Genomic DNA, 14,260 nt, shown 5'->3' with positions numbered 1-14,260 from the left:
GTGAAAGTTTAATCTCCTGGATCAATCCATGAAGGTCTCATCAGACCTGAGGAGACAAGCTACGTAGAACAGCTAATAGATAAGCCAGCTTCATCTGTTTCCCTATCAAGCGATGCCAAAGACCAGTGCAGAGAAGAGGGCACCGAGAAGAGACTCAGCACTGATCTCAACACCCCCAGTACCTAAGTTCGGCACAGAGAGACTTTTCCAAACACAGAGGTGAGGACTTCGGGCAGAGGTCAGTGTCATTCCACAAGGACAGACCCATACGTCACCCAACCTGTCTGGACATAATATCTCAGAACCAGGGTCAGATACTGCACTCAGTTCTGCAGTCATTGCACTCGATGGGTTGGATGTTGGCTGACTGAGCACTACTGACAGAAACTGCTTCTTATAGATTCAGGAAGTCCTCATACAAAGTGGGAAATCTTCCATTAGGAAGACTTGCTCCTCAAAATAGCAAGGATTTTTTCATATGGGCAGCCCGACATGATCTAGAACCAGTAGAGTTCTTGATATTGAAGGTCCCAGACTACATGCTGCACCTGAAACATGCTGGACTAGCATTTAACTCTCTTAAGGTCCACCTTGCAGTAATATTGTTCTGTTACGCTCTGGTACAGTCATTCTTGATCATCTCACATTTGACAGTATTAAAATTCCTCAAGGGCCTCTTTCATATTTACTCTCTGGTTAGAGACCTGACTCTCACGTGGGCCCTCAACATAGTCCTCCTAAAACTCATGGAGACTCAGAAGAACATAGGTCTGACCCTGTATAGCCATTCTAATGGTCCATAGTCCAGTTGTTACCCAAATAACAAATATTACAGGTTCTTATTAGGGGATAAGGCAACAAGCCACGTTTATTGTGAACACAGAAACTTCTGTAGATAGTATCAAAGAAAAGAAAAGTATCACTGCAATAATATCAATATTGTGCTTTACCAATGAAATAGCATTACTAATAATGTAAACACTAGGAAAACAGTATTAACATTATATCAATACTACAAATTACAGAGACACATGTTTCAATTGATGCTTTCATTCACATTCACACACACTGACAGGCACACACAGATAGAGACAGACAAACATACATAGGGATCTTCCAGATGTCATAGTTACCAGCTTCTTGGTGCTCATGATAGTCACTGGCCAGGTGACTAGAACATGAGGATGAGGAGCAAGGTTCTGCCGATGCGCATCGGTACTCCTGGCTGATGTGATGTTGTAGACCCAAACCTCCAGCCTTCATCTTCTTGTCCCATTTTATAGGGAAAGGACCCCATGTCAGTCTATGGGTTTTACATTGTCATGCTGCAACTGCATTCTTGGTGTGATCCTTAATCACCCACATTGTTGCAAGCCTGATCAGATTTTGTCCTTTGAAATGTGCTGACTCCAAAGTTATCAGGGTGGCTCCTCTTCGGCCATTTGATCATCTTTGCTTCTTTCTTCTTCCCTCAAGCGTTTTAGGTGAGGTTGGTGTTTTCTTCATGTCTGTTTCGATATCCCTTACTCAGACCAATTGTTCAATCACTCTTTTTGTCTACACCCAACTCAATTGCTCAGCCATTCACACTTCAATCACTCAGGGCCAACTCCTAGCCGAGAACTTACATATTATTTTTAGAGCAAACCTTATTTCATTTTGATAGTGTCTTTCACAATTAGATACATTACATTGCACAGTGTGGCTTTTGTACTTAGAATAGAATTTTTACAAATATATTGGAAGCTGGTAAAATTAACAGATAAACTGGCCAGTGGACATGGTACAGACATTTACAAACAATCTTAAAATTATACAAAGTACAGACAGACTTGAATTAACATTTAAAAGGGTAGAACAGTAAGAGTCAGTTTGAGGTTTTAGCTTTTGATTCAGACTGGTGTGCCTTTTGGTAGGAAGGGGGGTGGGGGTGTTTTTGCTCTGTTCTTACATATATTTAAAAAACAAGATTTTGGCCAACACAGTATCCTGACTTCCATCAGTCGCCAGTGCCAGAGGCTTCAGAGGGAATGAACAGAACAGAACAGAGCAATTATTGAGTGATCCATTCCCTGGCATCCAGTCCCAGCTTCTGGCAGTTAAAGATTTAGGGATACTTAGAGCATGAGGTTGCATCCCTGACCATCTTGGCTAATAATTGTTGATGGACTAATCTCCATGAATTTTTTTTTTTAATCCAGTTATACTGTTGGCCTTCACCGCATCCCCTGGCAATGAGTTTCACAGGTTGACTCCTTTTGAACCACTGTCGGATTGCTCAGTACATTTCCTTGTCATTAAAACAGTGTTTCTGGTTGCCATCACCTCAGCATAGGGAGTCAATGAGCTCCATGCCCTCATGGCCAGACCACTTTATTAGGGTTGCCACCTCTGAGGTATAAAAGAACAGGACAGCTGAGATGATCTTTAGCTCATAAAACTAGACAGCTGGTACTACATACTGTTCACCCTTACAGATTGCCCAGGACAGCTACCTCAAAAAAAGCAATGATCCTGGGAAAACCTGGACAGGTGGCAGCTCTATACTTTGCACATCCTTCCATACTGAGACCCCCCTAAAGTTCATCCCTTAGATAGTCTTGCAGTTCCACCTGAAGAATGAGTTACCTTGCCATTCTTTTTTCCGAAACCTCACTCAATACCCAGAGAAAAAGCTACATACTCTCCCTCCGAAATCAAGGCATACTCCACCAGGGAACTGGCAACATCTTCTGCCTGTCAGTCTCTGAGATCTGCAGTGTGGAACAACCCACTGACTTTCGTCAAACGTGTTGTAGACATGGCAGCTGAGTCAAATGCCAAATTCAGGAGCAATACTTCAATTACTGTTTGACTGATACAACAAACTCCTCACTCTTGCTGCGTAGGGAGCATATTGCTCCTCAGTCACCTAAAGTGGGATCCATACTGATGCATACTCAAAGAGAGAATCATTACTTCACCTATAGTAACATTTGTTCTTCAAAATGGACACAGTCAGTGTGGATCCCACCTTCCACGTCTGCTTTTCAAAGTTCTCAGCCATCACGGGCTTTAAATGGTGAGGGAATTTAGGGGAGGGCTGCAGCTGCCCCATCCTTTATACTCTCTAAAGGAGCGTGAGGAGGCACGGAACATATGCACAGCCCCATCAGACACTGCTATTCAAAAACACCTCCAGTTTCATGTATGTGAGATGGATATACCCCTATGGTGGGATCCATGCTGACTACAACATCACAAAGAACCACAGTTACTGTAGATTAAGTAAACATTGTAATGTTAAGTAAAGGACACAGAGAAGATGAGGCTAAAAACTGAATCATCTCATCCTTGCATGCTGTGTAACATAACAGACATTTCAGTACTTGTTCTTTTTGTTTCAGGTTAAAAGCAGACTTTATATAGGTAAGTTAACTTTCCTTATTATTTCTGTGGAGCATGCTTCTAGCTATACTGTTAATTTTTAATTATTTTTCTGTTCGTTTTTAATAACTTGAATGTAACAAAATGGAGCTACTGTTCTTTGTAGGAAGGGAAAAACAGCTTGCCAGTGAAGTTGCTGAACTACTTGAAGACAAATGCAAAGTTCTTGAAAAACTTAGCCTCTACAAGAAAGAGGTAACTCTTATTTGTTTTTTTCCCCCCCTCCAATGTATGTTTTAGCATATTGAGCCATTGTAGTTCTGTTAAGCACCAGAAGCTTTATTTAAGCTTAAATATTAAAAGCTTATATATTTATGATCTTGAAATTCTGTTTTTCCCTTTTAAATGTGATACAGATTTTAATGCATTCTGCTCTTAAATCCTAGTATAGTACACTGCATTGGAACTGTACTCCTGTATGTTTTTGCTTTATGCTCTATATGCTAAGCTCTTAGGGCCAGATTTTTTAAAGATACTTAGGCACCTAAAGATGCATGTAGGCACTTAGTAGGATTTTCAGAAGGGCCTACATGCCTGGCACATATTGGGAATTCATGTCTAGGGTGCCTAAATACCTTTAAAAATACATCCCTTAGTGTTTTGAATGTCGTCATAAATTAATTTAATATTTTAAACAGTTTTGGATCTTACATACATTTTGATATCAAGTATCCCTTTCAGTATGAAGACTTAGAATTATCGCTAAAGGATGCCAGTCTTCTGAAAGAGTCAACAGATACGTCACATATTGAGGTAAAAACAGACTAAAAGAAAAACAGCAGCTTTTTTGTATAATTGAGGTGGTGTTTCAGGAAAAACTGAAGGTGTCAGAAGTGTATTTTTTTTTTATCCATGGAATTGTTTTGCTAACCCAGGGTTTCTCAAGCCAGTAACAAAGTGAGGCAATGAATTAATTATGGAGTGGGTCACTTATGCAGAGAAATTAATTATGGAGAGAATCAGACATGCAGGCAATTAATTTTGGAGCAAATAATTATGCAGAGAGCTTTCTCTGTCTGCTTTCCACAGGCAATGTTCTGTAAAAATATGTTGTACAAACCCATTTTTCCTCAAATAACTGATGCAAAATCAAATGTGTCCCACAATATTAATTGAAAAAATACATTTTGACAAACATTGCAGCATAAATTTTAAAATTGGCTAATAGTTCTGATCCAAAAATTACACATTAATAAACTTAAAATAGCATGTGTATAAAATGTTGCTATAATCTAGATCTCAAAGATCAGGAATTTATTTGCTAGAGAGTCCCCCAAAAAGGCTAGACTTACCATACTTTTCATGGGCCAATTTTAAAATGTATATAACTAATAAACTGACAAATTTACTTAAATTTATTCTGTTCTTGGAGTAAATGCTCTGAGATTTGGGAATAAGGTTGTTCAGAGTAAGTGTCTTAATCCCTAGATTAAACACAAATCTCAGTGCAGCCTTAATTTCTGAGCCCCTTTGGATCTCTGTATCTTATTAAAGTGTTCCATTAAAACACACTATACTTGTCTATATTTAATTACTTTATAACTAAGTTTCAGTAGGTTAACTATCAAAATGAACTTGTTTTAGGCAACCTGTGAAAAACTGAACAAGTCTAACGCTGCACTCAAGGATGAAATAGAGAATTTAGAAAAAGAGTTGAAAGAAGAGAAATCTAAGCGATCAGAGCAAGATGACTCGGTGAGTTTCAGAAAAATCATTTTTTCATATTCAGATAACTTTGTAGAAAAATCTAACATTTTATGTTTGTGTATAGTCTGATGTATTTCTCTGAGAAGACGTACTGAAAAGACGGTTTTTCTTTCCATTTTTAATTTTGTTTTAAAAATTATTCAAGGGACAATCCCAGATAGTTAAGGTTCAGAAACTAACATGCAAATATTTAGGCGATAAAGATACAGCTGTAGGTTGAATGTCCCACATAGCAAGGGTAGTAAGAAGAGACTTCTTCAGCAGTTGTGATTTTTTTAAAAAACTTTTTCTTTGCAATTTATTTAATGATTCCAAATAAACTTTAAAATATATGATTTAGAGACCATTCCCTGAATTTTAATTTTCTTTTTATTTAGAAAACAAAACACTCTCTCTGCTGGGATGGGGGAATCTTTTTTTTAGGGGGGAACTCCAAAAATGCCATGGTTTAGGCTCATTTATCAATAGCTAATCTTATTTCCCCCCCCTTCTCCCTTCCCTCTCCTACAGTGTTGTGCTATTTCCCATTGATGATGCTTATTGTCAGCCAAAGTAAATTGCTTCCATCTTGGGTATATTCAGGAAGTGGGGGGCAGTCTTGTTTGGGCAGATAATGCTTAAACAAGCATTTTGTGGTTGCTATCAGAGGAGAAGTACCTCTCAGAACAACTTCTACCGCTATGTAAGTAGGGAAGTCCACAGAGCTGCTGTGTATCAGCCTGTATAAAACAACAATAGAGCCCTTATGAATCATGGTTGACGTGTCGGAACCAAGCGGTACCGGGAAAAAGTTCGTTTATAGGATACGGGAGGTTAAAGTGACAGACGAGGCTGATTTCTTTTAATTAAAAACGTTTTATTCTAAACAAATGATAGCAAAGGTTAAGGGGAACTCCGTGCGCGAAAGAACAAAATGCGCCACCCAGGACTTTTGCGTTAATGATCTCACCAGATCAACACACAGCTGTCACTTGTGTGACACTAGGGTGCCCGAATATGGAGTTTCCCAAGACGGTTTACAACACAAATGACAAATAACAGTTAGATTATACCTACAAAGCTTAAGCAATAATACAGCATGTTAGCCAGATTCAGTTTGCCGCCTGCCTTAGATTCTGCAGACGGGGAGAGTCGCCTACCAGGTGATCAGTCCGTGGCGAAGCAGGCCGGGGAAAATGCGTCAGCCCACTGAACTAACACATGTGAGATGCTGGGTGTTAGGTGATTCCGTTTCCTCTCTCCTTACTGTTGCTTGTCGTCTTGCTTTTATAGTTTTTACCTGCAACAGTTTGCTTATGCCTTGGTGGCCATTGACTACTATTTGCTGCATAACCTTTTAAGGTTATTTTTGGCTGTCAGCCAACCAAAGGCTTACACATCGCTGGGCACTCACTGACCATGCACCGGCCAGGTGATGTCACCTATGCCTTAGCCATTTCCTTATAGGGTGATATGGTCTACACCTATGCCATCCCCTTATAAGGTAGCGTCAAGGTGATATGGCCAAAACCTGTGCCATTCCCTTACAAGGCAATACCTACGTGCAGTTCATGTTGCTGAGTCAACTCTCTCTAGGCTGCTTCTGGGTTGGCATGAGTGTATGTGGCGCGGCAAACGCCATCTTATGATTCCATTTCCACAGTGGTCACTCCCTTGCCTTTTTGCCCATGATGCCAGTGATGTTACTTTATGAACTAATTGACAGAGGGATTTTTAAGAGTGGTAAATTCAGTGAACCACTTTCACTCTTTTAAAAGCTGTAAAGGAATAATAGTTGGAGGCTTACTCAGCAGGCATTTTTAAATATCCTGCATGTGGAAATCCTTTCTTAAAATACTTTTAGGAAAATTGATTTATTTAATTATCCTCCAATATCCCAGACAGTGGATGTAAGATACATATTATAAGCATTGTACAAAGAAACAGTATATTACAAGAAAAGTAAAAAGACATTAGTATGTAATCATATGTTACTATAGTACAGTCAAAATCTGCCTTAAGGAAAATCTTTGAAAAGAAAACTGGTATTGTCAAACTTGCAAAGACCATCCTTACATTTTATAAAGAAATATTTTACAGGAATACATTTTAGTAGTATTTGCTGAAAATTTATCTCCTAAAATTAGTTTCCCAAAAAAATTTTAGTCAAACTTCTGGAAGAACTTGTATGAAAATGAATATTATGGCTTTGCAGATGGCTGAAATGCAGAGAAGAATGGAATCTTTAGAAAATGAAGCAAAATCTATCCAATCACAAGTGGCAGAAGTAAGTCCAAGATCTGACATTTTTGTTCAAATTATGTAAATCAAATACTAAAATTGTTTTATCACAAATTATACAAGAATTACTTTACGTGAATATGAATACTCTCCTTCTAGGATTCAGTCCTACTTTTTGGTATGTGGTAGGTGATTTGTTTTACAAAAGAGAGGATGGCGATTGCCATTAAGTTACACTTTGTTTTGTTAGTACACAGTCATAAAACATACATTGCCAAGAAACTTACTGTAAGCAGCAACAGGCTATTGGATCTTAGAATCATAGAATATTAAAGTTGCAAGGGACCTCAGGAGCTCATCTAGTCCAACCCCCTGCTCAAAGCAGGACTGACCTAAGCTAAATCATCCCAGCCAGGGCTTTGTCAAGCCGCAGCTTAAAAATCTCTAAAGATGGAGATTCCACCACCTCCCTAGGTAACCCATTCCAGTGCTTCACCACCCTCCTAGTGAAAAACTTTTTCATAATATCCAACGAAGACCTCCCCCACTGCAACTTGAGACCATTGTCCTTGTTTTGTCATCTACTATCATTGAGATCAGCCTAGCTCCATCCTCCCTGGAACCCCCTTTCAGGTAGTTAAAGGCTGCTATCAAATCCCCCCTTATTCTTCTCTTCTGCAGACTAAACGAGCCTAGTTCCCTCAGCCTCTCCTCAGAAGTCTTGTGTTCCAGCCCCCTAATCATTTTTGTTGCCCTCCGCTGGACTCTCTCCAACTTGTCCACATCCTTTTTGTAGTGGGGGGCCCAAAACTGGACACAATACTCCAAATGCAGCCTCACCAGTGCCAAATAGAGGGGAATAATCACTTCCCTCGATCTGCTGGCAATGCTCCTACTAATGCAGCCCAATATGCTATTAGCCTTCTTGGCAACCAGGGCGCACTGCTGACTCATATCCAGCTTCTTATCCGCTGTAACCCCCAAGGTCCTTTTCTGCAGAACTTCTGCCTAGCCCGGCGGTCCCCAGTCTGGGGCTGTTCATGGGATTCTTCTGTCCTAAGTGGAGGACTCTGCACTTGTCCTTCTTGAACCTCATCAGATTTCTTTTGGCCCAATCCTCCAATTTGTCTGTCACTCTGTACCCTATCCCTACTTTCCAGGGTATCTACCACTCCCCCTAGCTTAGTGTCATCTGCAAACTTGCTGAGGGTGCAATCTATCCCATCCTTTAGCTCATTAATGAAGATGTTGAACAAAACCTTCAGATATCTTCATATATATTGTTGAATCAGTTCACTTTCTTCTATTATTTTTAGGCGAAGACCACATTAAAAGTATTTCACATTAATAAAGAGAGACTTGAGACATCTGTCCAAGATGCAATACAGGAAAACTTTCATCTCCAGGAAAGCGAGAAACAGGTATGTTCTTACTACATAACTAGGATTGTAGGTATGCATGGCACTTTCTACACCACTAAAGATATGGTCCCTGCTCTAAGGAGTTCATCACCAAATTGAACACAACAAAATGACTGAGCAGGCTGGTTATGGGGGATAGGTAAATGGAAAGAGGAGAACTCAGCTTTTGAAGAACATAATATTCCTGGAGATCATTATAAATTAAAAAAAAAAAAGAATTTCTTGTTTGTTTGAATAACTTTATTTAAAATACTTTCCTTGGATCGATCTCTCCTTTATTTTTAGGCTTTATGGAGCGTGCACGTGCATGTGTGCGCGTGTGCACATGTGTGAGACAAGAAATTCTAATAAGTAAGGTGTGAAATACTGTTCCAGCCATAAAGGGCAGCATGAAGAAAGCACCAGTGTGATACTGAGAGAAGGATGCAAAGGAGGTGGAAAAAAGTTTTGCTGAGCAAAAAGAGGTTTTGGAAGAAATAAGAATGATTTAGCAAGTGCAACACTGAGGTACTCCATAAAAGTGTGGACCAGAAGACAAAGACACAGGTCTTGTCTGCACTAGAAAAATAAGTCGACCTAACATAGGTCGACTTATAGCCACCGTAGTAAGAACAGAGCTGGGAAATTGACAAGAACGATAGCCCCACAGCCGACATAAGGGACTCAGTGTCCACATTGACACTGTCTCACCCTCACTAAGCCAAAATAAGCCCTACACCTCCTGTTGAGGTGGTTTATTATGTCCACATAGCAGGGGAGTTACATCAGTAGGAAAAGCATTTTAATTTGTACACCATCACTGTTTTGTTGACAAAAGCTGATTTTTTGTTGATAAAACTCACTAGTGTAGACGAGCCCAAGAAAGGGTTTAAATAGGAGTGTAACTTAGCAGAGTGGCAGGTGAGGGAGAAAAACTGTTACCGCAGTAGCATTTGGGACATAATGAAGGAGAGCAATGTAAGAAGTGGGGAGGCCAGATAGGAGGGTATTGGAGTAGTTAGGCAAGAGATGAACCAGACAGTGAACAAGGATTTTAGCTGTTATAAACCAGAAGAGGAATGATTCATCAGCTTTGTGGAAGAAGGGAAGACAATAGAGTTCAGAAGCTGAAGGCCTGGGTGATGTGTACAATATTGGAATTATCAGCTAGAGCTGGTCAGAAATGTTCCAACAAAACATTTTTCTGTCAGAAAATGCCAGTTAGTCAAAATTGAAATGTTCTGCAGGAATATGTAGATTTTGACAGAAACCTACCTGGTTTCCTGCTCAGCTGCCCACCTACCCAGCTCCTTAGCAGCTTGCCTGGTGGGGAGTTTGGGAGCCAGGGCTTCCAGGCGTCTGGCTTCTTGGCAGCCTGCCTGGTTGGCTGCTGGGGAGCATAGGCTTCCTGGACATCCTAGCTTCACCACAGCCTACCAGGTGGACTTACTGCAGAACCAAAACCTAGGATTGCTGGGACCATTTTGAAAAATTCCATTTTGATTCTTCTGAAACACAATCTTAAGTCTTATATGGAAAATGTTCCATATCTGATTTCCTGTTTTAATTCAGAACGGTATTTTTGGAAATGTGAAATTTTACATGGGTGGGAAATTCTAGTTCTCACAAAGCTCGGTTATCAACAGTGAGAATGGAAGTGTAGTGGTGGTCAAAGATAAGTTTCATTTTTTGCTATGTGAAGTGGTTGGTCAAACTGGCAAACATTTGTCATATATGCAAAGCAAACATGTCATATGCAAGAAGGAACAGAGAAGTAGTTGATTGGAAGTAGTTAGTGTAGAGAGGGTGGTGGATCAGGTTACTTGGTTATAAGGAGAAGAAAATTATCCTCATGTATTTTCTTATTTGCTTTAAGTCCATTCCTTTGGTCTTTTTTCCTACTTGCGCTCCTTGCTGTATTTGTAGTTTGTATCCCTAAGGTCAGGGAAGCAGTGCTAATAAAAAAAAAGTTAACAGACGAGTGTCTTGTATCTTTGTGACATGAACATGTTGTTGTTCTTTTGCTGCTTCTCCTCTGTAAAAAGGGACCCTTAAGCAAGACAATACTAAATGGTGAAAATGACTTAACTTTATATTTAATAATTTTACATAAATCAAAATCTGTTTTCAGCAGAGTTTTCATATGGTCATAATTGACTCCTTTTATTATAATCTTTTTGGGATTCCTTCTAGGTAAAATAAACTTGCATGACATATTCAAAACCAGGACATTTAGTGTATTTAGGGGTTTGTGTTGAAATTTTTAATGAATTGAACAAGTGCATGCTGCAATTTTCCACTCTTGCATCGTATTTGGTATGCTCCCTGTGAGAAAAAAGCCTTACTGATAGACCAATGAGAAAAGGAAATGAAAGTTGTCTGTCTTGCTTATTTGGTTTTTTTCGTGATGAAAACATTGTAGGCAAAGAATTTGTTTTTCTTTATTAGAACACAAACACCCTTTTTTTTTTTTTTTTTTTTTTTTTTTTAAGTTTGTATGTCTTTTTCTTACCTTGTTAAAGATGGAATTTCATTTTCACTCAAAAGGTAGCAAAAGTGTGTTTTTTGTTCATGGAAATCAGTGCACTTTCTTCCTTGGTCCTTTTTATAAAAATGGGTTATAATCCTCTGGCACATCATCACCATAACTACTATAATAGATCTGCTACCCTCCTCATAGATATATGATATATCAAAGAGAGGATTAGATTCTTAGTTTGAACAAGGGAACTGTTTATGAACATTTTACACTGTATTTTCTAATTAAAACAGTAGGAATGCATACTATCTTAGATCACTGCAAAATCCTTGTCCTTTTGATCTGCTATAATTCTTACGGTGTACAAGAATCAGGTTTGGTTCACCATTTCTTTGACTCTTGTAGAATGCATTTTTAAAGTGTAGTTGCTTATCAGTGAAGGGGATTTAGTGATGACAGCAGTATTTCGAAAAATGAAACTTTCCCTTTTTTCACTTTTCTAGTTTGTGTGGTTCTGTCCACTAACTGTTGTGACGAGCATGTGATTTTTACTATTTGAAAGGGCATATCCTGTGTCAGAAAGGTGACTGTTATCATTTACTTCATTTTATCACATGAGTAGGCCAGGCTTGGCAGAATTAAGTTTTATTTATTTATTTTTATAATTTTGATGGACAATATCCATTATTATTTTTAGGCATGTTTTTCTATTTTCCCACAGGTGTGAAAATTTAAATACTGTCTTCTCACATTTCTCTTAGGGTGAAAAGGGAAAAAGTTCTGTAGCTTAAGGAGAGAGTGTGGGAAATGAATGTCTTTTCCCTTTAACCTGTTCCCAGGAATCTGTTGTGGTTGGTTGTTAGCCAAAAACTCAGTATTTTATTTTAACTGGCTTCTTTATATTCTGTATGTTTTGGCTAAAATATTGGTTGAAATAGTCAGTTAAACTTGGTTTTACGCTAGAGAGTTAGTGCAACTGATGATAAATTAGAGAACAGGACAATAATATAAAATGTTTCACTGATGAGCTCTTCAGCATTACCCAATCATTAATTTTGGTTAGTTTTCATGGACAGGTGTGGAAGAGGGTTCAAGACACTCACCCGAGATTTGCTGCCTTTGAGTGTGGTGTACATAGGGCTAATTATTGTTGAAATGTGAAAAACATTGAGCGATTATTCTTGATTTTCAGCTTCTAATAGATTGTCCCATTTATCTGCTATACTTCTTTTTCTAGCTTTTACAAGAAGCCGAAGGATGGGGTGAACGATTTAGTGAACTAAATGAACAAACAAAAATGTTTGAATCATCTAAAGCAGATATGGAGGAAGCTCTGAAAAATAAGGAAAGTCAAGTCAAGGTAAATTACTGTACTTAACTGACTTCTGTGTTATGGAGATGCAAAATATTAGGATGAGAAGAGGTTGTTAAATTGTTTCAATTTACTTATCGCATTAACTTTTATTTTTAGTTTATCTTATTCTCCTCCTCTTCCCCCACCACCCTGGGCAAACAAAGTTGCTTTTGTTGAGGTTTGAATTCTTTGAGTCCATTGGGACACTATCCAAGGGCCACAGACTCCTAGAAACCAAAATTTGAAATAAATAGGAGTACTTGCAGTCTAAAAGAATCTTACTTTGCAGACACTTTATATGTATAAAAAATACAAAACTCTTCAGATATACCAATTAGCACACTTAAGAGCCTTTTGTGGTACGTAACTACTGGTCTGCTTCTTGCATTTGGTTTAATGGATAAGTAGTGGAATATGTAGAATCCTAGATAGCACGCCAGTTTGATATATTAATGAGAAATTAATTAAGTACAGCAAAAGGTTTAAAATATGACTTAGTGTGATAGTCAGAGTTTCACTGCTTGTGTTTGTTTTTTCATTTTGGATTTTTATTTATATTGGTAACATTTAGTCATTGACGGAATGTTTGTTGAAAATGAAAGACTGGAGCTCAGCAATAGAAGAAGACAACACTGAAGATAACCACTGGGATGTTGATATAAAGGGTGAAACAGAAAATGGAGAGCTTTTAGGTACAGTCTCAGGACAACTTCTTACCTAAGCGCTCCCCCGTCCCACCCCATCCAACCCCCAAAAGTATAGGTTAATTGGGAAAAGAGAATAACTAGACCTCGAATAAAACTTGTAATTAAATTAATTTGTTAAAAATAGAAGCTGGATTTCTTAACCCTGCATGCTAATACAATTTGCAAATGTGCTCCTCCAGAATACCAAATGCATCCTGCATTGCCATTTTTTCTGTCAGCTCAGTTGATGCTTAGTCAGCTGGGGAAGAACTCGGACTGTGTTAACATGTCAGAAGATAGTCAACTTTAATTTTTCCTTTCCACATTGGGTGCATCACATTATGTTTAGTGTGGTGGAAGCCAAAACTAATTTTCATTAAAACTATATTTGGTAATTGGGAGTTAGTAAGTGCACATTCCTGTCAAAACATATCACAGTGCTATTTATGTGATTTCACTGTTCTTTCTTTCTGTTTTGTGCTCTTAATTAGATGATCAGCAAAAACGAACTATAAAGAAGTTGATCTATGCTGCTAAGGTATGTAGTAATGCTTTATGATGTACTGATTTAAAAAGTCTGGAGGGAATAGGCCAGAGAAGAAATGAGGGATAAAGAAAACAGCTGTTTAAAATATATGCAATCATATTGTTGTGTCTAGTAATGGACATAAATAATTGTATGAATATAAACAAAGTCCAGGGTGTCTGTTTTTCTAAATATTTTTTTTTACCAAGAAATAGCGTAATTTAAGACATACTTTAAAAATCTTAATTATGACACCTTTTTTGTTTCCTTTGCCAGGGTCTAGAATGAACACAACCTGCCCTGTCCCTGAAATGGGGTATTAGCTAATTGTATTTCCAAGCATTAGGCAATTAATGTCACGACCATAACCTAATGCAATTCTAAAGTAATAATTTATCTGAGAAATGCAGTCAGATAGGATTGAGTCTTTTTCTTGCAGTAATGTCCTCACACTTAATTCCC

General features: G+C 38.4%; 1 protein-coding gene across 7 annotated transcripts in view; it reads left to right on the top strand.

Annotated features, from left to right (window-relative positions):
* Nucleotides 1-14,260, top strand: part of MIA2 (MIA SH3 domain ER export factor 2) — a 60,674-nt gene that overhangs the window by 25,885 nt on the left and 20,529 nt on the right. For all 7 annotated transcript variants that reach the window (XM_067533708.1, XM_067533699.1, XM_067533725.1 and 4 more), the window contains 9 exons: nucleotides 3,387-3,408; nucleotides 3,533-3,621; nucleotides 4,108-4,179; nucleotides 5,011-5,121; nucleotides 7,328-7,399; nucleotides 8,670-8,774; nucleotides 12,470-12,592; nucleotides 13,158-13,278; nucleotides 13,764-13,810. In XM_067533708.1, coding sequence (XP_067389809.1) covers nucleotides 3,387-3,408; nucleotides 3,533-3,621; nucleotides 4,108-4,179; nucleotides 5,011-5,121; nucleotides 7,328-7,399; nucleotides 8,670-8,774; nucleotides 12,470-12,592; nucleotides 13,158-13,278; nucleotides 13,764-13,810 — 762 coding nt within the window. The remainder of the gene's footprint in view (nucleotides 1-3,386; nucleotides 3,409-3,532; nucleotides 3,622-4,107; nucleotides 4,180-5,010; nucleotides 5,122-7,327; nucleotides 7,400-8,669; nucleotides 8,775-12,469; nucleotides 12,593-13,157; nucleotides 13,279-13,763; nucleotides 13,811-14,260) is intronic.

Source organism: Emydura macquarii, unplaced genomic scaffold, assembly GCF_026122565.2.
Source record: "Emydura macquarii macquarii isolate MOO-44397 ecotype Brisbane River unplaced genomic scaffold, CSIRO-AGI_Emac_v2 contig_374, whole genome shotgun sequence".
Classification (NCBI taxonomy): domain Eukaryota; kingdom Metazoa; phylum Chordata; order Testudines; family Chelidae; genus Emydura; species Emydura macquarii.
This window is presented reverse-complemented; position numbering and strand designations above follow the sequence as displayed.